Here is a 26,652-nt window from a genome sequence, read left to right as displayed (position 1 = left end):
GTTACATTCCATAATCCCTAGAGTTTCCTTGCGAGCGTGGTGGAAAGGTTGGGATGTAAGTCGAGATTTCATTCGCGTGATGTCAAGACTTATGTCCAACCATTACTCGCTAGACGCACATTTGCACAGGATCAACCTCGCGCTGAGCAATATATGTAATAGGTGTGGTTCCGGTTATGATGACATCGATCACGTAGTTTGGCAGTGCCCGGATATGGACGCCTCCAGAGCACAACTTATGGATACCCTTGCGGCCCGAGGTAGACAACCCTATGTTTCAGTTAGAGATGTGTTGGGCTCCCGCGATCTCGTCTACATGTTGTCGATTTACGATTATCTTCGCTTGTGTTGTATAAAAGTTTAATTCTCTTGTGTTCTCTTCCCCAGTTTTTTTTTTTCTCTCTGTGTTATGTCCCATTTGTGTTGGATTGATGTTCCTGGCCATCCGGCAATCGAAAACCCACATGAAGTTGGTATACGCCATGATACGACAAACGAGCAACCATGAAATACCACCCGGATGAGCTGCAAAGAACCCTGTAACCCAATCCCAACCTAGCCCTTCCTAAAAATATTTGTGACCACTAACCTCGAGTTGCCACGAGTACCCTGGCTCCAACCCGGACTAAACTTGGTACTTAAGAAGTTAAACAATTGTAAAAAAGTACAAAAATGAATCTCGGCTCCGTAAAGCGTTAAACGCGATAGAGCCTTAAATAAATGAATTGGTAAAAAAAAAAACTATCTAAGGAGCATTTTGCATCAGATTGAACTGGGTGGTATATTTTTGTTTAGACACATATCAACAATCAAAGCTATAATAAACCTTCGAGCTATTTAGTGGAATACCTATAAGTTGATGAAAAACCTAATTTAGTACTATAGCATTCAATTCCACTAGACTTTGTATCCTTTGACAGATACGCGTATTTCGACCTCAACTCTAAGGCCGTCTTCAGTGTCGTGTACTAGACTCGTCGAGTCGAAATACGCGTATCTGTCAAAGGATACAAACTCTAGTAGAAATAGATGATAAAGTAATAAATTCGGTTTTTCATCTTTCTAATCTAAGCTAGATGGTCGTCTGCAAATTCTGATTGTAATTATCAACGCAAATTGTTCTTATTGTTATATCTGTTTATCTGTGCTTATACGGTTCTAGGTCTCAAACCATGTAAACCGGTATGTTAATGCAATGGGATCCACTTACGCACGCACTTTTCAATCTTCCCAAGAAATGGGAACACATCTTAAACACATCTTAAACATCTATACTTACTCGTCGCATTTTCGCACATCGGCTGGGACTGACCGCCGTTCATGTAGAAGTCCACGTGGCCACAGGTCTCAATCTTGCCGAACACGCCGGCATTCGTGTGAATAACGTCGACAAAATCTGCATCGGTGAGGTCCAGTTTCCACTGCTGGCGAGCGGTGGCGAAGAAGGGAAGGGCCGGATCGAGACCTAAATCGAGAACGCATTCTATTAGAGACCTCTTCAATTGAATTCGAAAGGCGATGAGAGCGTGGCACTTATAAGTTATAAAGAAGAAAAAAAACAGAATGAATGCCGTGCGTATGGGCATAAACAATGTTTCACACTTAAACCGGTAAGCTTCATGAGCCACCCGGCAGGGGAGATGACGAGAAGCCATATGAGCCGGTAATGATGCTAAGTTTTTAGTAGATAGATAGGTACCCGCACTTTTCTACCGTTCCACTGTTTATTAGGGTAAGTCACAAAATCGTTTTGATTCAATACCATTCATTCAATTCTTGGTAAAATTTGAGTGCCCTTTTTCCATAGTAATTCTTACACAAACTTTGAAGGGCTTGTTCAGTTTCAATTTTCGTCCAAACGAGCTCAAATTTTGAACCACCCTATTATGGCCCTATGTATGGCTGCTGCAAAGCTGCGGTTGTTGGCCATTGCCGGTGTAGCTCCGGTTGTACTTCGGTTGATAATTACGCGTGTCATTAAAGTAGTTCCACTTGAACTTGACTTTGATATCGAGCCATTTTTGTGAGCAGAAACCTCTCTGTTTGGCAGAAGTTATGTTGTTCACGAAAAACGGATCCAACCGGTAGTGATTTCGAGAGCAAATTCGTTCTCAGATTAGGGGCCTAGAATTCCGAACAAGGATAATGGTGATTGAGTACACTTTTTATGAGCCTTCTTGATACTGTTTATTGGAAGATAAGTGGGAAGGGCTTGTGCTCCACTGGTGGTAATAAATTATTAAGATCGGTGGCGGCGGCGGTGAATTTATTGAGACTGCAATCATGATTAAGTAAGCCAGATAATCAAGGTTGAATAAAAACAGTGAGATAATAAAGATTAATTCTATGCCTTTCAGATCATAGACGTGATCTTTGACTACTATTGCAAATTTAATTAGATAAAATGCACCAACAATATTTTAACATTGAATGGGTACGTTGAAAGAAGGCACAGTGGTCATAAACTATAACAGCTCTGCATAGGTTTGACACCCTACTAGATCGACTGATTACAGATCTAAACATAATTTATTTCATCAAATCATTACGAAGTTATTAATGAAATTGTGTTTTAAGTACTTATGGTAAAAATGTTCAATAAGAATTTTTAATGATTGATATTTGACATTTTTTAAAAACTCTACTTGCTTGCACAGTGTGGGGTCAAAGTTCGCAATCACCGGTGGAGGGATTGGAAAGTTATGAGAATGTCATCAATTACTTAATTTAAGGTATGAACCTTTGCGTCCCTGACCTATTTTTACAACAATGTTCAAGTTTTGTGACCTATTGGGAACCTAAATCGGACGGTCGGATCTGGATTTATACGGATCTTTCATGGGGTCTTTCCGATGGTCATTTGAGACATTTCCATAATTATTTTGAACGGATAACTGTAGTTTGTACCTGAATGTGTGAATAAATTGAAGATTTATGTGTCGTATGATATGGTTTGCAAACATCAGATTGATACTTGTTTTAATTATGAATCGTGGTTTTACGGCCAACCAGCCGAGTGGAAGTTTAACAACTACCGAAAAGCTAAACATTACATATAATTTGCAATTGGATTAGATGGACAAATTGATGTGAAGATTTGCGAAAAAGTTACACGTCTTCTCAGTGAGAATCGAACTCACGACTCCCCGATCTCTAGTTGGGGCGCGTTAACCACTACGCCATGAGAGGACTCATGAACGCAGAAGTTAACCTGAATTCGATTTCAGCTCAATAATCACGTGGTCCTCTTTCGCAAAGTGCACCTCTTTCGGAAGAATTAGATGCCCATCCAAACACAACGCTTTCTATATATATCCAATGCCTAGCCCGAGAGCGCATTGTTTTTTAGATATAGGAATAGCACACTACACTAGCCAGCAACTGCGCTGGCTGAGGTTTCTATTGTTGTTTCTATCAGATTGATGTCAATTTCCAGGGTTCCAGAATCGGTTCTAATATATTTCGGAAGTACTTGTAGATGGCCCTATGTTGCATACAATTACTTAATATGCACTATATTATGCTTCTGTTGTAACATTTTGAAGATTGATGCGCTGCATGATATGGTTTGTGCTGATCAAATTTTGGTCCCCAACGGATGCCCCGAGATCGGGTCCTAGGCAACCCGGAACTGATCATAATGGATTCAAATGAGTTGAAAGAGTTGGAATATACTTATGGTTTATGAATCAGTTACAAATACTGTAGTTTTTTTAATCCGTGCAAAATAAAAATTAAAATGTCTCAAATGACCTTCGCACAGACCCCAGAAACATCCGTATAAATCCAGAACCGACCGTCCAACCAAGGTTCCCACCTCAGGTCACGAAACTTGAATAGTTGTGTGGTGTTGAGCTAAATTTTTATAGAAATCGAATAAAAATTATGGAAATTGGAGCCAAAAGATCACCAAAATATGGTAGTATAAATAGGTCAGGGACGCAAAGGTTAACATCAGAAATGGATGAAATATGGAAAATAAATACTCAAAACATAAAACCTAGCTGAATTTCGGATGGAAAATATATTCTTGATATTCTTAACATTCGGAAGAATAATATTTCGAGTATTTTGTATAGGGGAACTTACGTATTCTCGGCAGTCTAAACCGATACCGCTTTTTTTGTAATTTTCACGGCCATCAGCAGACAAATCCCGTGTACATTTATGTGTTGCTCAATACTCTATCGATTCGCACCGACAGACTTGGTAACATGCTTTTGGAAATGTTTTTACAACGCTGCGAACATCTCTTGTTAGTGTGACTATTGTCTGCAGCCTCAATCTCTTCGCCAACTTTTCCATAGGAACTGCTGGTAAATCTCTTCGGCAGCTCGAAATCAGTCGCATTTTGAGCCGTGTTCATTTGAATTGATGACATCTCTGGCGATATTATTTGTTCAGTCTAGGAAATCTCGTCAGCGGGAAGCGAGCAGAACAAAGAATCATCTGAATGTTTTCATTGGTGCGTTTTGATAGAAAAATACAAAGTATTTGGCGTTTGAAATTGGGTTGCCGATAATAGTCGAATGGTGCCGAAGCCGTAAGTCTCCCTAGTTAGTTTCTCGTTCTATCATTTCTATCATCAAGTTTTACCTTCTATCGAACATAAGCTGTTGAGTGTTTAGAGTAGCGAATCATAGAAACGTCAAAATCGATGTTCCTTCACATCGGATAGCTTCGGTATAGAAGTTATGATTCACTCTTTTGAGTTTGGAAAAAGAAAAACTCATTTTAGGAAGAAATCCGTAGCTTATGAGGTTTAACCCTATTTAAATTTAATCAAATTGTGTTATGTTAATGTTTTTTATCAATCAGTCTCCAACGAGCACTTTATGCATTTTGTTTTGGGCAGGGATAGCCCACTGCTTTAATTATTTGTATCATTTTTCAGTAAGCTTTACTTACCTTAGACAAACATTTCTTGTTATAAAGCACTAAAATTTCAATAGATAAATGTCTTGAAATGTCAAAGAAATGTTTTTTTTAATTATGCCAATCGGCCGTGATGCTAAATGGCTATTTTGACAAGTGACCACTATGCCAAACGCTATTATTCTAAAAGGCTTTATATCAAATGGGGTAGAGCCATCGAAAGCATTTTTGTCCAATCACAATTACCTAGATAATACCCCGTTGTACAGTACAAATTCAATTGTAGAATCTGCGCTAGTATGGCTTGCTGTTTATTAATTTCTAACCTTTCAATAAGGGTTTCCACCTCGATAGGTCAACGCTATATGTAGTGGTCGTCCATCAACGATATAGGGTTTAAAGATTAAGAATCCCGTCATCACATCATCATATGAAATAAATCACCGGTTGGCTTTCACCCCTTCTTAATGCACCAGCTGTAAATTATATTTAAATTACCACCGGTGAACTGGTCAGCTAAATTTTTCACAAGTCGTTCCAAACGGTGTCAATGTAAAGAACAACAACACCGTCTTAACGTTTAATCGATCATCGACTTTTATGACGCTTCCAAACGGTTCGTCAACGAAGGAGGTGCGTAGTAATTTGTAAGGCACAAGTTGCCCTTATGTTTGCTAGTAAATCAATTATCTCATAAACTAGTTGGTTGACCGAACGGTACACGTCCGGCCAGCAGTAATAGTAACATTGACAGTGGTTCACGTACAGAAATTTGAATAACTGCATAAAGGTCGGATGTTACGAGCTTGCATCTAGTTTTTGATCAAAAACATCATTCGATATGGACCAAGTTCGTTTAATTCCACTTTTGCCGACAATGTTGGGTTGCTCGATGGGTTGGGTTCTTGACCGGAATGACGTTGTCACAATCAATTTAATGAAATAGTACCGATTTGCTAGCGGCAGCCTATGCGTTTTTGCTATTAGTGCGAATTTGATTCGGCTTTGCCTAGCTGAAAAAAACAGTATTTTGTAATACGTGAATTGAGCTAGCTCCAAGATTTCAACTGCAACTGGTGGCAAACCAGAAGGAGGCTGGTAAGGAGTAAACATCATGCAAGAGTGCACTGCCACCGGTTTGAATATATTTAGAGCCTGGTTGATGTTTCTCAATTTGCGAGGCACGGCACTCTGGTTGCGGTTGGGGTAATGAGTCCATGATCAATGTTGAACTTGGTCGAGCTCGATTATCTGAAGCGCAAACCAAATCCGTTTATTTGATTGGATTCGAATGTTTCCATTCAAAATAGCAAGAGTTTTTAAGACTTACAATTTCTTGTTGGGGCTTTCTTCAGTCGTGTGGTTAGAGTCCGCGGCTACAAAGTAAAGCCATGCTGAAGGTGTCTGGGTTCGATTCCCGGTAGGTCCAGGATCTTTTCGTATTGGAAATTTCTTTGACTTCCCTGGGCATAGAGTATCATCGTACCTGCCACACGATATACGAATGTGAAAATGGCAAAGAAAGCTCTCAGTTAATAACTGTGGAAGTGCTCATGAAAACACTAAGCTGAGAAGCAGGCTCTGTCCCAGTGAGGACGTTATGCCAAGAAGAAGAAGTTCTTGCTTACTGTTACTAAGAACTCTAAAGAACAATTTTCATATTTTTGTTACTTAGTTACAGTCTAGTCCTATTTTAATGTACTATACAGGGGGTTTCGGCCTTTTTGGCTCGCGGAGCACTTTTTGAAATAAAAATGTTGTGTGGAGCACCTGTTCTTCATCAACATTCCTTTTGATATCTAGACTTTTTACGAACTCATATTTACCATATAATTCCTATAAAAATCCTGAAGTAAGATTAATGACAGCCAATCTTTCATTATGGTGAAGATAATTCGAAGTCAACCTTTAAATTTTCAAGAACGTCAGTCTGTAGAAGCAAACATTCGTTTAAGCTGACGACCAAGTTTTGATTGATCACTTGTTCTGGGTTACAAATCGATCAAATTTTCAGCTTTAATGAATATTCGAATCTCCAGATTAGTGGTCGAGAAAATTTGATGCTTGGCTTCGGTTCATCTTCACCTTAATTTAGATTTTTTTTTAAATTTATAATTCTAATCTAAAAAGATTTCTTTTGTTTGATTGAGAAAGCTTTTTTACTTCAGGCTTGAAGTGTGACATTTAGGCATCTAAGGTAAGTGTCGTAAAAATTCAGCCGAATGATACCCGATTAGTGCGAAATTGAACAAAATCAAACTCCGCTAGCACGATGCCAATCTGACTATGAGAGCGAATGTGACGAGAAAGAGAGTGGGTGCAACACACGCGAACATTCAGTTTCACCCACTGTTGGTGTCATTTAAAAATTCACTTCCATCTAGAGGCACTGAAATTGAAAATTGAATATTTTTATTTATTAACACCATCTTCAGTATAAACACTGTACAGATTGTTACTTAATGTCTAAATATCTCTTAATTAAAACAATTCACATCTTCAACAATACACAAACTGATTATAAAATCAACGATACAAAATAGAGAACCATCAACGTAAAAGTACACAATGTAACGTTACCAGGTCAAAATACAAAACAATTCATGTCGATTACAACTCAAGCTTTGAAAGGTCGTTTAATGTCTTATCTATTTGGGCTCCATGTTTTTCCACTCATACTCATTCTCTGAATTTAATATCTGAGGGCCATGTCTCAGGATTCATAGCAACTTTCTTCCATTTCATATTCAGAACTACCTTGAAGGATGCGTAATCAAGCAAACTATCTTTTTTTTTCATCTGGGCACCAATTTCAGAATGTCGACTTCTTCTTCTTTCTCAATTTCAACTGATCGGCGAACCATACAATCAATCTCTGTTTCGGTAACGGAACTGTGTATGTTGGTCAAGAACAGCAAAAAGTTACGTTTTGACGTCGAGCATGATTCCACAACACAATCGCTTGCTTCAAAACTAGGATCTGCTGCGCAGGATGTCCTTGAACCATCCAACAGTTGTGTAGATGGTTTAACTGTTTCGTCCGGCAATGATTTCGTTGATATGCTTGACAGTGTGTTCACGATATCATGAATTTGCGCTTTGATGTTATCCAACTCAGATGCCAAATTTGCAGAGGAATTAACAAGAGATGTATCCACAGCAGATCTTTTTTTGCAGAAATGAGTTAAACAGCAATCGCACATCCACATAATGTTATTGTCAGCCAAGCTTTCCATGTACGACTCCAGTAATTCAACACAATGGATATGGTAGCTCCTACTGCACGGAGAAATATTTTTACCTAATTTTTGAGTTTACTTTACCAAAAATTAAGTATATCGATTATAGTTTCAACCCAAAATCTCTAAGTTTTCTTTTTCTCCCACACGAATGTTGTTAAAAATAGAGAGAGCTGCATCTACCCAATGGGGGTACTTTGGCCCAATAAGCCAAATTTGGGTAAATGCAACTTTTCTTATGTTTGGGTCGAAAGAACTCAATTTTGCGTTAAATCAACCCAAAATTGAGTATATTTTTCTAATGGAATTAAAGCCAAACTACCTAGTGGGGACCTTGGAAATTTAGCCAAAATTGAGTTATTGGGCTCAACTACGGAATTGCGTTGAAACAACCCAATTGAGATGAATTCCGTCTCCGTGTGCATTCACCTTCACACACGACGAACGATTCCGATCTCGTATCGATAGAGGACAGACATTTGGCGCACTCCATTGTTCCAGTGATGAGAAATTCGTATTTATTTCAATATTCTTAAGAGATGATGATATCTTTCACGTTGATAACGAGTATAATTTGTCTATGAAAGCAATCACAGTAAAATAATTGTTTAAGCACAAACGATTTCGTCGGTAATATGCAATAAACAGAGGAACTACGCGATCGACACGACACAACGAAGCAATTACAAATGAATTTTATATTACTGGTGTAAGAAAACGGCAATGTTATGCCTCCAGTTGATGAATCATGGATTGTCTTTCAATGAAAAATAGAACTTTTGAAATTTCCGGATGTTCTTGTTGGCTATTTTTATGGAAATGAATTTTTTCACAAGCGAAATTGAATTTGCTGCCACCGAATGTCAGTAGGTGAATGAGAATCAGTGTAGAAAAAGTAATTGAAAAACTGAATGCACGCTCTACCAGATTCGTGCATGTATTTTCAAAAAAGCATTCATACAAAGAAGAAATCAACGATGACGAATCCTACTGAGGGTCGGCGTTATTGACTGTATATTGAAATATGCAGACACTGGTACACGGAGACGGAATTCAACTCAATTTTGGGTTGTTTCAACGCAATTCTGCAGTTGAGCCCAACTTCTTAATGTTGGATAATTTCCCAAGTTCTAGGTAGTTTGACTTAAATTCCATTAGAAACATATACCCAAATTACAAAATAGAGTTCTTTCAACCCAAACATAAAAAAGTTGCATTTACCCAAATTTGGCTTATTGGGCCAAAGTACTTCCATTGGGTAGATACAGCTCTTTCTATTTTTGGCAATATTCGTGTGAGAGAAAGAGACTACCGAGAGGCTTTGGGTTGAAGGTATAATCGATATACCTAATTTTAGGAAAATAAACTTAGGTTAAAAAAATTCTCCGTGTAGAACAAATTCGGATGCATCTTTGCGTTTCCTGAAGATTTGCTCTCCATATGCGTGAGACTGACGCTATCCAACCAGCGAATGCTCGCTTTATTTTTAAGTGTCAATATGATATATTTTGTGGATTCCGACAAAAATTTTATACAGTAGCCGTCCTAGTATGTTAAAAATAATTTTTAATTGCAAATGACTAGTATCCCAAGTACCCATACTTAGGGGCGCTCAAAGACCGGTTTATCAAGAACGCCATGAGACCATGCTACCTAATCCGTGCTTAAATGCTGGAAGACAGCGCATCAATTGTTGTAAAACATATGAAAATGATTTTGTAACATGTGACTTTGTGCATTTGTAAAATAATAATGATAATCGTAGTTTATTGAATCAGATGAGCAAAACAGTGTGCATCGTACCTTCGTGCTGTGCGTACACGAATTCTCTCTACTCTTGGAAGTTTTCTTAAAAACTACCTAAAGCAATAAAACAGTACTTTTCAGTGCTACAAAAACAGTACTTTTCAGTGCTAAAATTCAAAACAGTACTTTTCAGTGCTACTAAAACAGTACTTTTCAGTACTATTTTTCTACTATTGATCCCTTTACGATCCTTGTTTGGACCCGTGCCTTCGATTTTTCGTTGGACCCGTTGGCGAAAGCTAGCGGTGGTAATCCTTCTTGGACACTGTCTTGGGAAAAAACCTCTGGAAGGTCACGTCTTCTTATTCACTAAACATGGTTGCAACAACTATCAAAAGGAAGGGTGAATCTCTGAATTCACAACTTCCTTCCAAAAAAGTGGGATTTAAAACTGTCACTAAACGTGGCAAGAATGGAAGAAAGGACGTTTCTCTGGAATGCGAACTTTCTTCCAAGGGTGAAATGAATAATTGTATTGAAATGAGCAATCAGTTCGATGCTCTAGACAAATTTTCCGAACACCAAATCGAAGCAGCCTCTAGCCCAGGCTCTTTGATTCACGTGAGGAAGCAAAGAGTGCCGCCTATCGCGGTCAGTTGTTCCGAATTTGCGGGATTTAGGCAGGAGATCTTGAACTCCATTAGGGGAATCAAGGTCTCCTTCCAAATCGCAAAGAAAGGAGACTGTCGCGTTTTGCCGGAAACTCTTAAAGACCACGAACTTCTTCTCAAACATCTTGAAGAGAAGAAGCACAAATTTTTTACTTATGACGACAAAACTGAACGTTTGTTCAAAGTTGTCTTGAAAGGTCTCTCAAGTGACTATTGCTTGCGAACGTTTCGAACGTGTGATTGAAAAATCTTAGTAATTGAGTACAAAACATGAAAATAATGCCTTGCCGAACCGTCCCGTCGTGGAAGTCAACCGTATAATAGCTTTTTTTCTTCTATTTCAACAAACCGCCTCCAGAGTATTGCCATAATTGGGCTCTCATACACTCTTTGTACCAGTTATCGACATAATGGAAATAACACGATTTCCAACTTAAAATAGTAGATTTAGTTGCTCACCAGTTAAATTTGTACATTTGTTCTCACTAAGCAGCATACATTTATCGGTTGAAGCAGTTTTACCGGATGAAAACATACATTTCGTAACGGGTGTCCTTTAGCAAACTGCTAAGAAGAGCTATTCGTGCAATAAGTGCAGTTCTTATCAAGGTTTAGTTACCATCAAAAAACAAATAGGTTTATCATTTCTGTGAATATTAGCCGTTATATTCTAGTGGAACAATAAGAAAAATCTCCTTTTGTTCCCTCTAAAGCTATAATTGGTACTTCTACCCTACTTGAGATTTCACGTAACTCAAGCTGAAAATTAGTTTTCAAGTACCAGGTACCTCCTTTGGTTTGATTGTTTTTAAGCTGAAAAGTTTTTAATCTGAACCCCTCCAATATGTACATAGTTCAAATTTTAAAATGGTTAAAACGTCATTAAGTCATGAAACGTAGCAGAGCATAATAAAACATTGTGAAACGGAACGCAAAATGAAAATAAAATAGTGAATGAGGTACCGTTCGAATTGACGAGGTTGCACGGTATAGTTCCCTTTTCAGCTTTTTTTTTAAAGCTGGGTGTGAAAACTAATTGATTTATTTTATTGCATATTTTCTCTTTTACAATATTAAGTGAAATAAAGTGATTTTAAAGTTCTATTAGCTTTGAATTTATGAAAGTAAAAATATGCAAATATTTCAATGTTGCCTCAAGCCGAGTAAAAACTGTAATACAATTAACCTAATACAATCTCAACCCTTATTGCTTGTAATAGTTTACAAGCAGTAATACGATTGAGAACCACTGGGTCGTAAACCTAGTCTCCGAACGTCTAACAGAACCTGTAATCCGCCTGAATTTCGAGCCGATGGACTTCTCCAGTGCGTTGCTGGTGAAGCTGAGCACATGTGCGCCTAGGCTGAAGCCGATCGAGTGCAGATCCCGGCAGCTGAACTCCGGATGGTTGGCCTTGAGACCAATAAGGAACGTTGCCGTGCATTCGCCGGCTTGTTTGGTGTTGAACGCCGCAGTTGGGTAGCAAGGTAGCCTGGAGAGTTTTCCCCAATCTACGACGAAAACGTTGGTGCGAGGTTGCTTCAGGTAGGCTGCAATGTAGGATAGAACTCGTTGGTTGATTTGCGAGTGTCACACTGGGGCTCATGCTGCTTTTGGACTGCTTAAACTTGGGATATGCATTTTAGAGGTTTGGTATTCACGACAATTGACCCATTTCGTGCCAAATCATATTCCGGGCTGGCTGCACCATCTAAGATTTCAATGAAATTATGTGGATGTGTAGACCTTGACTAAGTAAACCACTTTGCATAGGGGTTGCTCATTAACTACGTGGTTATTTTTTCGGATTTTCAGACACCCCCCTCCCTCCTCGTGGTCTTTTGTCCATATATAAATTCTAAAGTTTCTTTGGATCGTGGTTATTGGCCAGACAAAAAATGACCACGTGGTTAATGAACGACACCATACTTTGTTTTTCATAAATTTATCAGGACTTTCATTTGAAAAAGGCCAAACTCTTTACTATTTTTTTCATAATAATGTAATCAGAAAATGGAACCTCCTTCAAAAAAGTGTTGTATGGATGACTTGTAGATAATTGTCTAAATTGTTGAACAAAAATACTGAAAAAAATCTCATTTGTGGCCTACACTGAAAAAAAAAAGATTTTTTTTTAATTAAAAATGGACATTTTCTATTTTAATGAAATTTTGCCTCAAGATATGTATTGATGTTTACTACTTGCATCGATTTTTATTGATTGTCCAAAGTATTTTTTTTTAATTTCTCTTACAGTTTACAACATCCATCAAATTTGATCGAAGTGAAATGAAGCTAACATAATTTTGCAACTAATGACGGAATAATCTATTTTTCCAAGTTTTGTACTTGGTCCCCTCTGACTTAACGCCGACCAGTTATTCCATGATACTTTGTCGAAGATACCAAACCTCTAGGATGCATTCCCAGAGTACTAGACATTTAGGCTGTCTAAAACAGCGATCTGCCCCCGTGTGCGTGGTGGGTACTTTTCCATCGATAAACCAACCGTTGCGAATTATCTTAGTGGCATTGAAATCTATATGACCGTTGTAACCGTGCACTATCAACTTATTCCTATAGGTGAGATTTATACGGCTTGGAACTTTGGGATCAATGTTATCCAACAGGAGCGGAGCGTCATTTGGGCTATCACTGGTGAACAGGTAGAACTCGATAGCGTCCGAATTGCAGGGTTCATAATACTGAAGCTGACAGGGTCCAATGGTAAACTCCCGTGCGTGTGCTACGATGAATATCAATGAGCTTGCGAACGAAATCAATTTTAACGGAACTTTACTCATTGTCACTCAGCAATTTCACTTCACACATATCGATTATTCATTGCGATCGAATCTTCCATTGTATGCACTTTCACAAGCTTCCGTTTAAATTTCACGGCCAATATATGCAGCTTAACGCACTCCACACTTTTAATCCCATCCATTCAATTTTCTTATCTCTCAACTAATAATTTCAGATATTCACATCATTTGATCGGAGATCACAAAAAATCCTTTCTCACTGTTTGGCGCGCGTTTTCCAACTGAAATATCGACACGCCCGCGTCTGATTTCGAACTCGCGTTAGCGTCGTCCGGTGGATGTGTTCTCAGCTATGAACGGATGCGAAAGAAAAACAGTTCCTACCTCTAGATATTGCATCTGACTTTGTCGAGGTAGCACGCGTGAGTGAAAAATTCTAACGAACCGGACGAGCTTTTGAGATCGTAGCCAGTGGGTTCAACCTTTACTATAGGCTACAGCAAAAGCGAATAAAGCTAACTCTACGATCATACTCGCTTCACTCGTTTTATTCACTGCTAGTGCGGAAACTAAAGCACTAAAAAGCCGGCTGGGGCGATAGCTTGCGGTTTGTGGCAAGTCGAAATAGCAAACTTTGTTTTTATAATTGTATACGGAGAGAACATGGTGGCGGTTCTTGGAGAGCACTGTGGGAGTCATCGTTTGAAAATGGAATAAAAGCTTAGCGGCTACCGTAAGTACTTTTGAACCGAAAGTGTGATATTGTCACATTGTACTGGTTAGCTTTGAAGTAGATAAATTTGATATCTAATAAATTCAATACTACTAGAATGCCACAGCTGACACAGTTCCCTAATTAATCAAGGATCACATTGCCTTGATGATGGGGTTGATATTCTTAAGGTCGTTGATTCTACTTCATGGGTTCATCCTCTTCCACCCGCCGAGTTTAATTCTCCTCAAGTGCCTTACCTTGCGGTTGACTAGTTTGACTCCGATAGGGTGTCAGCCTTTAGGGGGTACCAAAAAACGTAACTTATTAATAATTGGTAAAATTTTTGCAGGTACATATTTAGTGAAATCACAGTTTCACGAAACAAAATCTAGGATTATGATAGATTGGAACAATTTCTGAATCGTTTAGAAAAATATGTTGGAAGGATCTCACAATATATCAAAAGAATCCAGAGAGAAACTCCCGGACTTAGTATTGTTACCCAAATAAAGTCACGCTAAATTTTATTTTTTCTTAATCTCATCCACATCTTGTCAACCTTTTTTTCTATGGGCCCTTTGAAAATTGTGTAAGGCTTGTCACGCTTTTTCTGACCTCGTCCCCTTTTTCGGAGCGTGATATAATTTGTGGATTACCCCTTATCATTTCAAAATTATTGAGGAATTTCGGAAACAGTTTTTTAAAGAAATAATTTTATTATAAATTTATGTACAGTACCGGTTGTAGAGACCCGAACAGGTGGAAAAATCTGAACAAAATGATAATTTGTTGTTTTAAAGTGAATAACTGACGATAATCATCAGCAATTGGATTGTTGGAAATAAGAGATAAAAGATCGAAAATAATATCAAAAATTAGTATGGAGAAGTATTGAACAATATCTTGTTAAACTTGAGATGCACCAGCTTAGGTCTGGGTGAGGTTGGTCAGCCGTAACACTTTTCTGGCACGCCATTTTGCGGATGAAAGTGTTTTGTACATTTGAAAGAACTGATTCTGAGCTAGTTTGCATATTCTCAGATGTCAAGCTTTCGCTGAGAGATAAATCAAACTTTTCAACATCCTTCCGAAATCATATTGAAATATGAGATCAAAATTTGTGCGATTCGAGATATAATTGTGATATTTACGTCCACCCGGTGATAGAAACTCACACATGATTTTTTTTCCCTGGAGTTACGAATCATAACCGCTACACTGCCCATAAACACATGTCAGTCCCATGTTTGCTTGGATTCCTATTCACATGGGACAATTATACGTTTATGGGCAGTATAGGCCTCAGTGAAAGCATAAATACTAAAACCCTCACCACTCGGGCTTAATGCCCTGAAGAACCGGCTTTAGATTTGTTGGACACTAAATCGTTTCAATCCTCTAACAGTAGAGATTAAACATAATAATTTACTGTAATACGTTCCCATGGTTTGACAAATATGTTTAGATACAAATTGGCCACTTGGTCGCAAATGTGAGGCATCTTGGGGACCCAAAATGGTTATTTCGAGAGTCAAACAAATGCAAGACACAAGGTTATCAAATTCAATCGTTTTTCAAAAGGTATACCGTTTTGACTCATATTCCGAACACTTAAGGCCAACAGTGACTTCAAATGCATCTTATAGGCATAAATTAGCTGATATTTGTGAAAATTTTAATTTCTTTGCAAAGTCTAACTGTTAGCTGTTGTGTGTTCCGATAGAATTGCAAATTTTAGCTTGTTTAGTATTGTTTTTATATAAAAGTATGGAACCACATTTTGACTCAAATGCCGAACACTGTGTTCATTCTGTCTCATATTCCGAACATCTTGATTCAAATTCCGAATAGTACGAATAAATCGTATTCAAAAGAATAATTTCGCAAATAAATGTATCTGAGCTAGTTCTACTGGTCTCAAACTAGAGAATCATCACTGCTCCAGAGGTATAAAAAAGATTGGAACACGTTAAAACTGCAATTGCAAATTGACTGCCATTTCCTTGTAATTAGATGACATATTTCAGTGAAACATTTCAACCAAATCGCCGTACAACAACCGAGTGTTCGGAATATGAGTCTGTTCGGAATTTGAGACAAAACGGTACGCTGATTCGCTTACCTCCAGGGGCACAGAAGTACAGCACCCTTTTAAGCGGAACTGACCCAGTAACCCACCTGAATAACACCGGACACATGAACATTTCCGAAATCCTTTGGCCACTTTTAGAAACAAGATATGTGTGCCAGTAACTGATAAAAAATAATTTAAATCGGTTAAGTACTCGCTGAGCGGTGAGAGTTTTAGTAATTTTTCGCTATGTAATTAATTATTTGGGATAAAAAACTCAAATCACTTCCTTAGGGGGTTCAAAGTACGACCGTTACCCTATACGGGTTAAAGAAGCTGTTGTAGAAAAAGAGCCTGAAACGTGTACTGGCGAAAATTTGTTTGAATCGCAATTATCGTAGTTGAAACCACCAAGTATTAACATGTTTACATGTTAATACTAAAAACATTTGAAACATCTGTTGTGTAGTAGTGACTTTTTGCCTTTGATGAGTTCGTCAATTATTATATATGTAAAAAATGTTTGCATTTAAAAGTTTTTATATTATCTTTCGTGAGATACCATCACAATTTATTCATTTTTTGTTTTCGAAATGAGCCATTAAATCGATCAAAATAATCGATTCACTTTTATGAGTGCATCTCGTATAATTCACTCCGCAAATTGCATAGTTTTTTTTCATCTCTAACCTGTGGTCATTTTGTTTTTTTTTTTTTTTAATTAAATATCTATATCGTAGCAAGAACAGTAGGATTCTACACAATTATTGTTGTAATTCTCACATTTCCCGGGACATGTTCCTCAAAGAGAATCTTTGGCTACTTTTCAAATAACTGAAATCATAAGATAAGATATATAAGATGAGTTTCAAGCAAATTTTCAGCAAGATTTTTTGGTATTACTGGATAATGTTTTTACGGCGGTTCGGGCTAAATTTGTATAGAACCATAATGAAAACTCTGGTCAAATCCTGAGCGCAACTATCACAGAACCATAAACAGGATTATCAGAAAAATTGATGATTAGAACATGAAGGAAGAGCAACGTAATTGGGTATTATTATGGCTTCAATCGCACCCCAAAACATATTCTATACTGACTAATAACAATTTGAATTTACGAAAATTGTATTGTTTGTTCATTAAATCGTAACATTTCAAGAAGGCTTTAATTGATTATTGACTAAATTGACTTGAAAGTTCCGTTCTTTCATTTCAATTGAAGCCTTCAGATCATATCTTGGCAAAGCTTTGTTTTAGGAATCCTCTATTGATCTCTTTTAGTATTGAGCTTGAGCTTAATTGGCCGCCCATTGTTGTCACTCTAGTAACGGCAGATCAGCTGCACTACACAAGCAACAATCCGATGAATGCTTGTGACTAACAGACACCCTCAGTGTATGAGTGCTGGTGATTAGACTGGACCTTTAACAAAACGTTGTAAATTTCAACGGTGCACCCCTTAGATATGTGCCTTAGGGTAAGAAAAAAGGTCTCTCACAATTTCAACTTGATTGGTTGCGCCATCAGCTGGTGGCATTTCAATTCGAAGTTTGTATCGGCATTTTTTCAAATATAACTGACCCTTTGTTAATGTTTTGTTCTATATACAGGTTGATCGTGTTCAATCAGGCTTATAATGACAAATATCTAGTTGATACTATAATTAATACAATTGCAGAAGGTTGTATCTGAATTTAAGCTCATGTTTATTAACATTTCAGTTGTTGAAAGTTATCCTTAGATCAGAACTCCCGTACAATCACATATATGCATGCGCCTTGTGCTCCAGTCGCCCAGCGTCATAGGTGGCTATGATGCGCCTAGTGCAAATGTTGAGTAACCATCTTCCAAATGCGGTAACGCAAAATAATCAAAGGACACCTGGCAACGATCACATAAATCACCGCCGCCTTAGCAAGAAAAATCTATCTTTGACGGTTCTCCGACATTACCTGGAAAACCCGGAATTGCAATTTACCGGAAGACCATTAACCGGAAAACCATTTCCCGGAATGAATCATTTACCGGAAAACCATTACCCGGAAGGACCATTTATCAGAAAATTATTTCTCTATTTCTCGCCTTTTTCATTAACCGTTATGTGGTCATTCAGATCAGTATTTTGACTTGAAATATTTAAAATGATCACCAACAAGAATGGACAGGGGATGTTCTTCCTTCAAAATACATAAGCATCGAAGAGAGGTCTTCATACTTGATGATGTCAATATGCACCATCATCATATATTTGCATTTCATAGATGATTCACCCATCTTTTAAAAATAAACTGTTCTTTCAACTTATCTTTGTAGCTTGTCTTGGCTGAACTGGCTAAATTTGGTTACAATTATGTAACTTTAGTTTTGATATTCGACCGTCGGTTCTCCAAGTTTCCAAATGGTAATTAATAAGCAATGATTAGAATTTTTAACACGATTAGTTGTGCTACTTTTCGTCGAGTGTCAATTCACCGAATGTCGTTTCTTTAAACGTTAATCAACCGAACGCAAATCCTCCGTAAATCCCTTTTTCTATAATGACTCATTTCAGGTCATCTGATATTCACCCTTCTTTATTTGGTTAGCGGTTCTTTCGAGTTCCACCGATCTCGGCAATTTTGGCAAAATGTGTTTAGTCGAAAACGACCAAATAGCTTCTTCTTATGATTGCTTACTGTTCTTTCTAGTATATTATCCTGGCATTGGATTCGGGGTACATACATTCAGAGTAATGAAATTTGTAGAAAAATAGCACAATCAAGCAAATTCAAAGGAAAAGTAGATCTATTCAGGTTCAATATTTCGGAATCCAGCGATCGACGTCACAATAATGTATAATGTCCCTACCTTCGGTCACCAAGGCACTCTTAGTTTCGTCATGATTTTTTAGAATTCCTCAAACCATAAAGGTTTGATGAGCGTGTCTAAGCCACAGCGACGTGAATTTCGCAGCGATTTTCGTCGTGTCGATCTAGATGGATCCATATGAGAGTGCTTGCAGCGACTCAACAACGAAATCGCGTCGATTTTTGTCGATGTCACCTTAAAAAATCGTGTTGATTTGGGAGAGCCTTAAAACTAAAATGAGAATTGCACTATTGTATGTCACTTCCCTTGCAAGATTAGTGTTTTTTTATACAATATTTAAATTGGATTCTCAGCTGTGATTTGAAGGGAATAAGAAAATCATCATGAATCCAAACATTTTAAAATGCTGGGATGTTTAATTTACTACAATTCACCCAACCTTAATCGTTAGGCGATTTTTTAGATTTATATTGACCTCGTTAATATTTGACATCATAAATACATAACGTAAATAATTCTTTTCATTCTTTTTATCCTTGCCTGTAATGTTTAGTTTTATAGCCTAAATTTGAAGACATAGTTTTGCGACCTATAGGGAGCCGGATCCTATTCTTGGCATTTGTGATTCACTTCGGCAGTGGGGTTTTTGAATGCTACTTACCTCATATTTGACCACAATGTGCATCGTACTGTAGTGCCTCTTTTTGCAAAATTTCAGATAATTCGGCTGAGAAAAACCTGTGGAAGTGCCCAATAGGCCTCCCCTATTTTTCGAAAATGCGAAATGTTTTCAGTTCGTTATTGTAAACTGCTCGTTTTGGTAAGAAAAAAATCAGGTAAAAATTTTAAGTCCGTACGTGGGGCCCAGATAGCCGTAGCGGTAAACGCGCAGCTATTCAGCATGACCATGCTGAGGGTCGTGGGTTCGAATCCCACTGGTCGAGGATCTTTTCGTAAAGGAAATTTTCTCGATTCCCAGGGCATAGAGTATCATCGTATCTGCCACACGATATACACATGCAAAAATGGTCAATCGGCAAAGAAAGCTCTCAGTTAATAACTGTGGAAGTGCTCATAAGAACACTAATCTGAAATGCAGGCTTTGTCCCAGTTGGGACGTAATGCCAGAAAGAAGAAGAAGACGTGGACGCTAAGTGGTCCCCAACGGCCCTGAAGGTATTAGGCGTAGATGTCCCCGTGCGCAAAATCGAGCTCGCTGCTCTAGTGCACGCAGCATGAGAACGAAAAGCCACCAGTAACAAATTGTTCTGCGCGCGTTGATAATCAACATAGAAGTTTGTTTTCTTTGGGATGGTTCAAATATTACGTAACGTAGAATTTTCCAATTTTAGACCACTTACCTCCCCCACATAGCAGCTTTTGCATGAAAAAACATTTTTGTATGGACCGTAACACTATGGAAGGCCTTCACCCTCCCCCTGTTTCGTTACGTAATATTTGAACGATCCCTTTGTAGTTATGAATTTTATGTCAGCGTGTAGTGTTATGAAGATATTCACAGTGTAGAAAATTATTTTTCTTAAAATTCTAGGCTGATTATCAATTTGTTACTAGTGGCTTTTCGTACTCATGTTGCGTACACTAGAGCAGCGAGTTCGATTTTGCGCACGGGGGTCATTTACACCAAATACCTTTAGGGTCGTTGGGGGACCACTTAGCGTCCACGTACGAACTTCAATTTTTTACCTGATTTTTTTTACCAAAATGAGCACTTTACAATGACGAACTTATAACATTTCGCATTTTCGAAAAATAAGGGACGGCCTAGTGCCCAAGTAGCTCTGCACCCTATCAGGCGATACTTTTCAAATAAAATCTCAAATAAATGACATGTGCAATTAAATTTTGGTATCGTAATATTTGTTGCGACAAAGTGAAGCTATTCAGAAAGATCAAGCTGAGGTTGGTAGAATTGAATACCGCCGTTTCAAAATGATTTCTAGTTGGCAAATTTGACGAGTTTTCAGAGCTAGATTACTTTTCAAACTATGTACGAATGTAAAAGTGATCGATTGACATAGGCTTTCAGCTATCAACTAAATGCTACTAGAATAGCTTTGTCCCAGTAGACTCATAACGCCGGCAAGAAGAAAACATATTTGGTCCAGAGCTGTTTCAAGATATCTTTTGAAAAAAAGTGTTTATATAGGGAGTCAAGAATGTCCATGGTTAGAGTGACATAATTTGTACTGAGCATCATCGAAAGAAAATAAAAATTGTATACAAATGTACTGAAAAAGGTCGTCGAAAATTGAAGATTTGGCTTTCCGGGTAATGGTGCATTCCGGTAAATGGTTTTTCCGGGTAATGGTACATTCCGGTAAGTGGTATTCCGGTAAATTGCATTCCGGGTAATGTTATTCCGGGTAATGGTATAGAATCATCTTTGACATCGCATTTCTTGGAAAAAATCTTACCGCGTTTGGTGTTCCCTCATTTGATGTTTGAATTTCAAACGCACACAGCAATACTAAACAGTGTTTCAAATCTACTTCAGATAGTTAAAACACCAACTTTAACAATTTTAAGAATGATACAATCTTCTACAATATTGCGTGCTATGATATCAAGTAGTGTTTTGACATTCTGGGTTCAATTGAACGCGATCAACAATATGCCTGAATTTACCCTCCAGTCGTCGCGCGATTTGCCACCGTCAGAGCCACTACGCTATTGTTGCGAACAAAGAGCGAGGTTTTTCCAACAGTGTTGTACAAAATACAACAGCGCGACTACTGAAGTATTAAACAGTAGATGATGTACTATGTTTGAGCTAGAAATGCCATTTTAACTTTAATTCAAATGCGCCAGCTCACGGAACGTCCAAATGAGCTGAAATTTTATGGAAGTATTCCTCTAACCCTAGTGAATAATTTTATTATAATAATACGACTATATTATTCTTCCGTACAGAGCTGGGTCAGAAGATCACCATCTATTTTTAGGCAACAATGGCGCCTGCCACGTCTGAATGCAGATCAATGAGGGGAAGGGGGAGAAATTGAAATATGAAAAATTCTTGATAATTGAAGGAGTTCCATGAGAAATTCGTAAAACAAATTCTACAGTGAACCCTGATTTTTTTTTATATTAGTAAAGGTATGTTCCGTTGTTGTCACGTTCCGATTTTGTCACACAGATCTGATATTTTCAACAGCATGACTAACAGGTTTGAAATTATTTTAATACCACTAAGCTGTTCTTCTGTGATAGGTTCATAGTAGAAAAATATAAAAGGTACGACTTTCTATATCACACGTTAAATGAACCCTATGCATTTGTACGTTATATAAGAATACATTTTTTTTTAAACCATTTTCAAACATACCAAAAAGTCAAAACTTTTCTTATATGCGTGTTATGAGTCAAGGCTTAAGCCAAAAATAAAATCATTTTCAATTTCTGAACTACGAAAAATACACAACATTCCAAAGTGTACCCCGTCTTAAAGCGGGGTTGAGTATTAGAGGGTTAACTTTGGTTGGCAGTTTTCTTGATTCCCCAGGGTATAGAATATCTTCATGTGACTAAAAAGTATGCAATGTGCATACTAAGCTGAGAAGCAGCCTCTTTCTCAGTTAGAATATAATGCCATGAAAATTAAGAAGAAAGATGAGGAGTAAAATAATTAAAACACAGAAGTTGTTGAAATTCTTTATAAAAAATAATGGTTTGCATGACACTCTTTCGCGTTCGCTCTTTTCACAAATATGATCCATTTCATGGTATGTCATTATCGTTTCAATATTCTGACAAATACAACTTTTCTATAAACGATTTATCGCAGAATCACACTTATTAATTGGATACTGCAATCCATTACGGCCCTTAAACATCAATACTGTGCATGTATTCGGAGAAGATTAGTATTTTCCTGCTAATTTCCCATTTTATTTTGTAAATTTTTTTGTCTAAAAAAGTTATTCCATTTTTGTCACGGTTCTGTTTTTGTCAACTGAAAACTGCCGATTGTGTTGATAAAAGCGGATCATACCTGTATGATGTATTGTAATTACATGCAGAAATAAGAGGAACGACAATGTCTACAATAATCTTTTTAAGACTTAGTAAACCGTCATTTGTTTTCGACACCATGATGACTTTACAGCTTGAAATATCTAGCTAATGAAACTTAGCCCTCATCTTAGTTTATACTGATTCGGAAAAGTATCACTGAATCCACTTACTTTGCCTTAAAAGTATGTATTTTATTAAAACTCCAATGAAGTTATTGGGTACAGTGTATTTCCGCTATTTTGAACGATACCTCGTGTAAACAATCGGGGTTCATTTTTAATCTTAATTTCTAGTCACTCTACAAGCAGCCAAGCAATATGTTTCTGGTTACCTCTCTGGCTGTTTTGTATTGATTCGCATTCCACAGCGTTCCATTTTACTTTACTCCGTTTCTCGAGCTAAACGACGTTTGAACCATTTTTAATTTGAACGTTGTCAAATTAAAATCTGTTCAGATTAAAAGCGGTCAAAGCAACGGGGGTGCCCGGTAGTTTCTGTGAATTCATTTCCGGGTAATCAGGCAGACAGTAATCTCCTTTAGAAGAAATTCAAAACATTTCGTATGCAGAAGTATTACCAACAATTCAATATATAGGTGAGACTGAGGAGAACAGATCCCGTTTTCCAGATGTGGCTAATGCTTTGCTGGGTGATTAAATGTTGATGAGATTTTTGCACAGACTCTTCAGTAAACATATTTTGCATGATGATAACTTGCAGAATGGGCTGCTAAATGCTTTCAAGGTATTTGAAGCTTCGTCCAACGGAAAATTAAAAAAAAGTTATATATATATAAGGTGAAGATAAATCGAAGCCAAACTTCAAATTTTCAAGAGCACGGATCTGGAGAATCATCCGTTTAAGCTGAAAACTTAATCGATTGGTCACTAGCTGGTGGTGACCAATCGATAAGGTTTTCAACTCAAACGGATGTTTGATTCTCCAGATCCGTGCTCTTGAATATTTGAGCTTTGGCTTCGATTCATCTTCACCTTAACCCGATTAAAAAAAAATACATAGAGTTATTGCATTCCGAAAATTGAATATGGTCGTAATGGTTCCGATTCCTTTCACATTTTGAATCTTTTTTAATGTTTCAACATCAGGATGTATATGATATCTTAGTAGGAAACCGCTATGCCTATAGCTGATACACCTTCCCTAAATTCGTTACGATACTTTTGAAGCCTTCACACTTAGCTCATTTTACCGAAATCCTTGAATTTCATCGTAATCTCAACAGCTGAACAGTTCGGTAAAATAAAACACCGTAATTCCGTTGAAATTTTAAGGATTCCGGTTATTTTTTACTGAATACTGTGAAAATTTACCGTACTCCATTAATTTATTTAACCGAACTGTTCAGTTGTTTGGATTCACAGAAACCCGTAAATTAATTTAGGTGTGTTGTCTACAAACGAAGAAATTGCCAGAGATATATACCATTTTGATTCATATTACGGACACTTAAGCCCTTTTCAAAGTGTGAGCCATCTAAAAGCATATAAATCAAATAAAACTATATGATATCTCAGCGTTATTATGACATTATGACACTTACCTCTCGAACGGTAGGTGAAGATTTGAACTCCACAACTCCAATAAAATTAAATAATTAGAAATGTGTGTCCTCTTCATGATTCTTATTCCGGACACCACCTCACTTTTGCTTCTTATTCCGGACGCTTTGATTCTAATTCCGTACAGCTCGTGAAAAGCAAAGTTGGAAAATTAAATAAACACTACAAGCAGTTAGAAAAACGTCAAAACTAGTTGAGCATTGTAAATTTTCATGGATTGCTATGAAAAAGAGCTTAATAAAACGAGTCGTTTGAACGGCAAATTTTGAAACATTTCAATTGAAACCTTTCTTATACAAAGTTGAGAGTCCGGAATTTGAATCAGAACGGTACAGTCAACGCTTCCTTACTCGATATTCGGTATCTCGAGTTATAGAACCTTAGTAAAAATTGGTTTTCATGGCTACCTCGATGGTCCCTTGAAATGTACTTGCATGGATGTCGTATTCTATAACTCGATACCTCCTTAATTTGATTTTTATCGAATATCGATGTAATTCTAAGAAATTATAAGTTCATAACTAAAATTGAATTGCACCACGAATGTCTTTATAGTAGCTGAGGGATCAAAAGCCCCAAGCCCATATATTTAAAATTAAATGGTACTAAAAAACAAATATAACAATTGAGTAACAAATTCTCATTCTGATTTGAATTATTTAAACCTCCAATTTGGAAAAATATGCAATGTTTTGATAGAGTATACGCAAAGCTATAATTTTTTTTAAGGCGTTCAAAAGATCTTCGTTTAATTTAATTGATTTTTTACGTAAACAAACTGTTACTAAAATATTATTGGTTGTTACATCTGATGAGTTTTGAGCTCTGACATTCATGTCTTTCATAAAGACGTAGAATTACATAAAATTATTTGGAAAAAATGTTATGTTTTTATTTCGGGAAAATCACGTGCCCAGCCTCCCCTACTAATTTTTACTTAATACTTATGCTTTACGATAATACTTTTTGAGAATTTTCATGGACAATGCTTACAGAAATCACCATTGAATTTCAAAAAGAGACTTTGAAGCTTTCTGAAATGTTTAACGTAAATCTGTACAATGCAAAGCAAAAGCTAAGCTTGAAATAAAAGGGTGTACAAAAAATTGGTAAAGGCGCCATGAGGTCATGCCACGTGTTGGCTCTCCGCAGCAGTGTTGCTCAGACTCATTTCCCCGAAAATAATATTTTCCGAACTACGAAGCCACGAACTACTACAACCATGCTCTATCCTCCTAAGATAGAAAAGCAGATGGTTAAGCTTGAGTACTGCACACAAAATCGATCAATTTTGATCCCAGAGAGCCAAAATTCAAGTTTCGATGAAATGAAATGAGTGAGTGAGTGAGTGCGAATCATTTCACCGAAACTTGAATTGCGGCCCACCGAGATCGAAACTGTCGGATCCCATGTGCTACACTCAAGCCCAACCACCTCCCCCTCCATCTCAGGAATACAACGCACAGTTATAACAGTTCATGGCTTCTCAATTCGATTTTAGGGGAAATGAGTCTGGTCAACACTGCTCCGCAGACACTTTCTTCTGAATTTATTCATACAGTGAGCTCTCCATAACTCGATATTGAAGGGACCATCGAGTTAGGGAGGTATCAAGTTACAAAACACAAAACCAGTGCATTTTCGATCCTAGGGACCATCGAGGTAGTCATGAAAACCAACTTTTACTATGGTTCTCTAACGAAATATCGAGTAAGGGAGAGCTTACTATACTCACCTGTAATGAAAAAACACTATTTTTTTTTTAAACTACAAATTGAACTTTAACACTTCACTTTTTGCAAAAAAAAAGTTTTTTCTATTTTTTTTATCAAATATGTACTAACAATAACAACGTTTGTTTGGGTTGAAATTTTTAATCATTCTGAAGAGTGTATACAAATACTAAAATGATCATTAACCGGCTATAATTTAAAATCTTCCGCAATGCTCATAAAAATACCTGGCATGAAAATAGGTCCTATCCTTGTAGAGATGTTATGCCAGAAGGAAGAGAAGAACAAAGGTCGTCCAAGTACTTGCAAGTCCCTCATCCAGTATGTTAAATGCCATATCCACTAATGTTCGCTGGTCTAATAACCATATTTTAAGACTATGTTCATGCACATATTTGGGCATCTAA

The 26,652-nt window shown here is 37.3% G+C and overlaps 1 protein-coding gene across 2 annotated transcripts; it reads right to left on the bottom strand.

Moving 5' to 3' along the window:
• Positions 1–1,072: 1,072 nt before the first annotated feature.
• On the bottom strand, positions 1,073–13,852 carry LOC5568629 (lipase member H). Of its 2 annotated transcripts, XM_021847093.1 has the most exons (4): positions 13,333–13,852; positions 13,042–13,278; positions 11,819–12,082; positions 1,073–1,465 (listed from the first exon to the last, which is right to left on the bottom strand). In XM_021847093.1, exons 1-4 carry the CDS (start codon positions 13,334–13,336, stop codon positions 1,251–1,253), a joined length of 720 nt encoding a protein of 239 aa, XP_021702785.1. In that variant the 5' UTR covers positions 13,337–13,852; the 3' UTR covers positions 1,073–1,250. The 2 variants fall into 2 exon arrangements, with proteins under 2 accessions (XP_021702785.1, XP_001652444.1); XM_001652394.2 differs by having other exon boundaries at positions 13,042–13,850.
• Between the last annotated feature and the right edge of the window lie 12,800 nt (positions 13,853–26,652).

Source organism: Aedes aegypti, chromosome 2, assembly GCF_002204515.2.
Source record: "Aedes aegypti strain LVP_AGWG chromosome 2, AaegL5.0 Primary Assembly, whole genome shotgun sequence".
Taxonomy (NCBI): domain Eukaryota; kingdom Metazoa; phylum Arthropoda; class Insecta; order Diptera; family Culicidae; genus Aedes; species Aedes aegypti.
The sequence above is the reverse complement of the archived record's forward strand: the minus strand, read 5'-3'. Positions and strand labels throughout refer to the sequence as shown.

Coding starts and splice junctions, on each gene's coding strand:
- LOC5568629 (XM_001652394.2), bottom strand. CDS start 13,336: ATGAGTAAAGTTCCGTTAAAATTGATTTCGTTCGCAAGCTCATTGATA. Junction 12,083..13,041: donor CACTAAGATAATTCGCAACG/GTTGGTTTATCG, acceptor CCTACATTGCAG/CCTACCTGAAGCAACCTCGC. Junction 1,466..11,818: donor GAAATTCAGGCGGATTACAG/GTTCTGTTAGAC, acceptor TTCTCGATTTAG/GTCTCGATCCGGCCCTTCCC.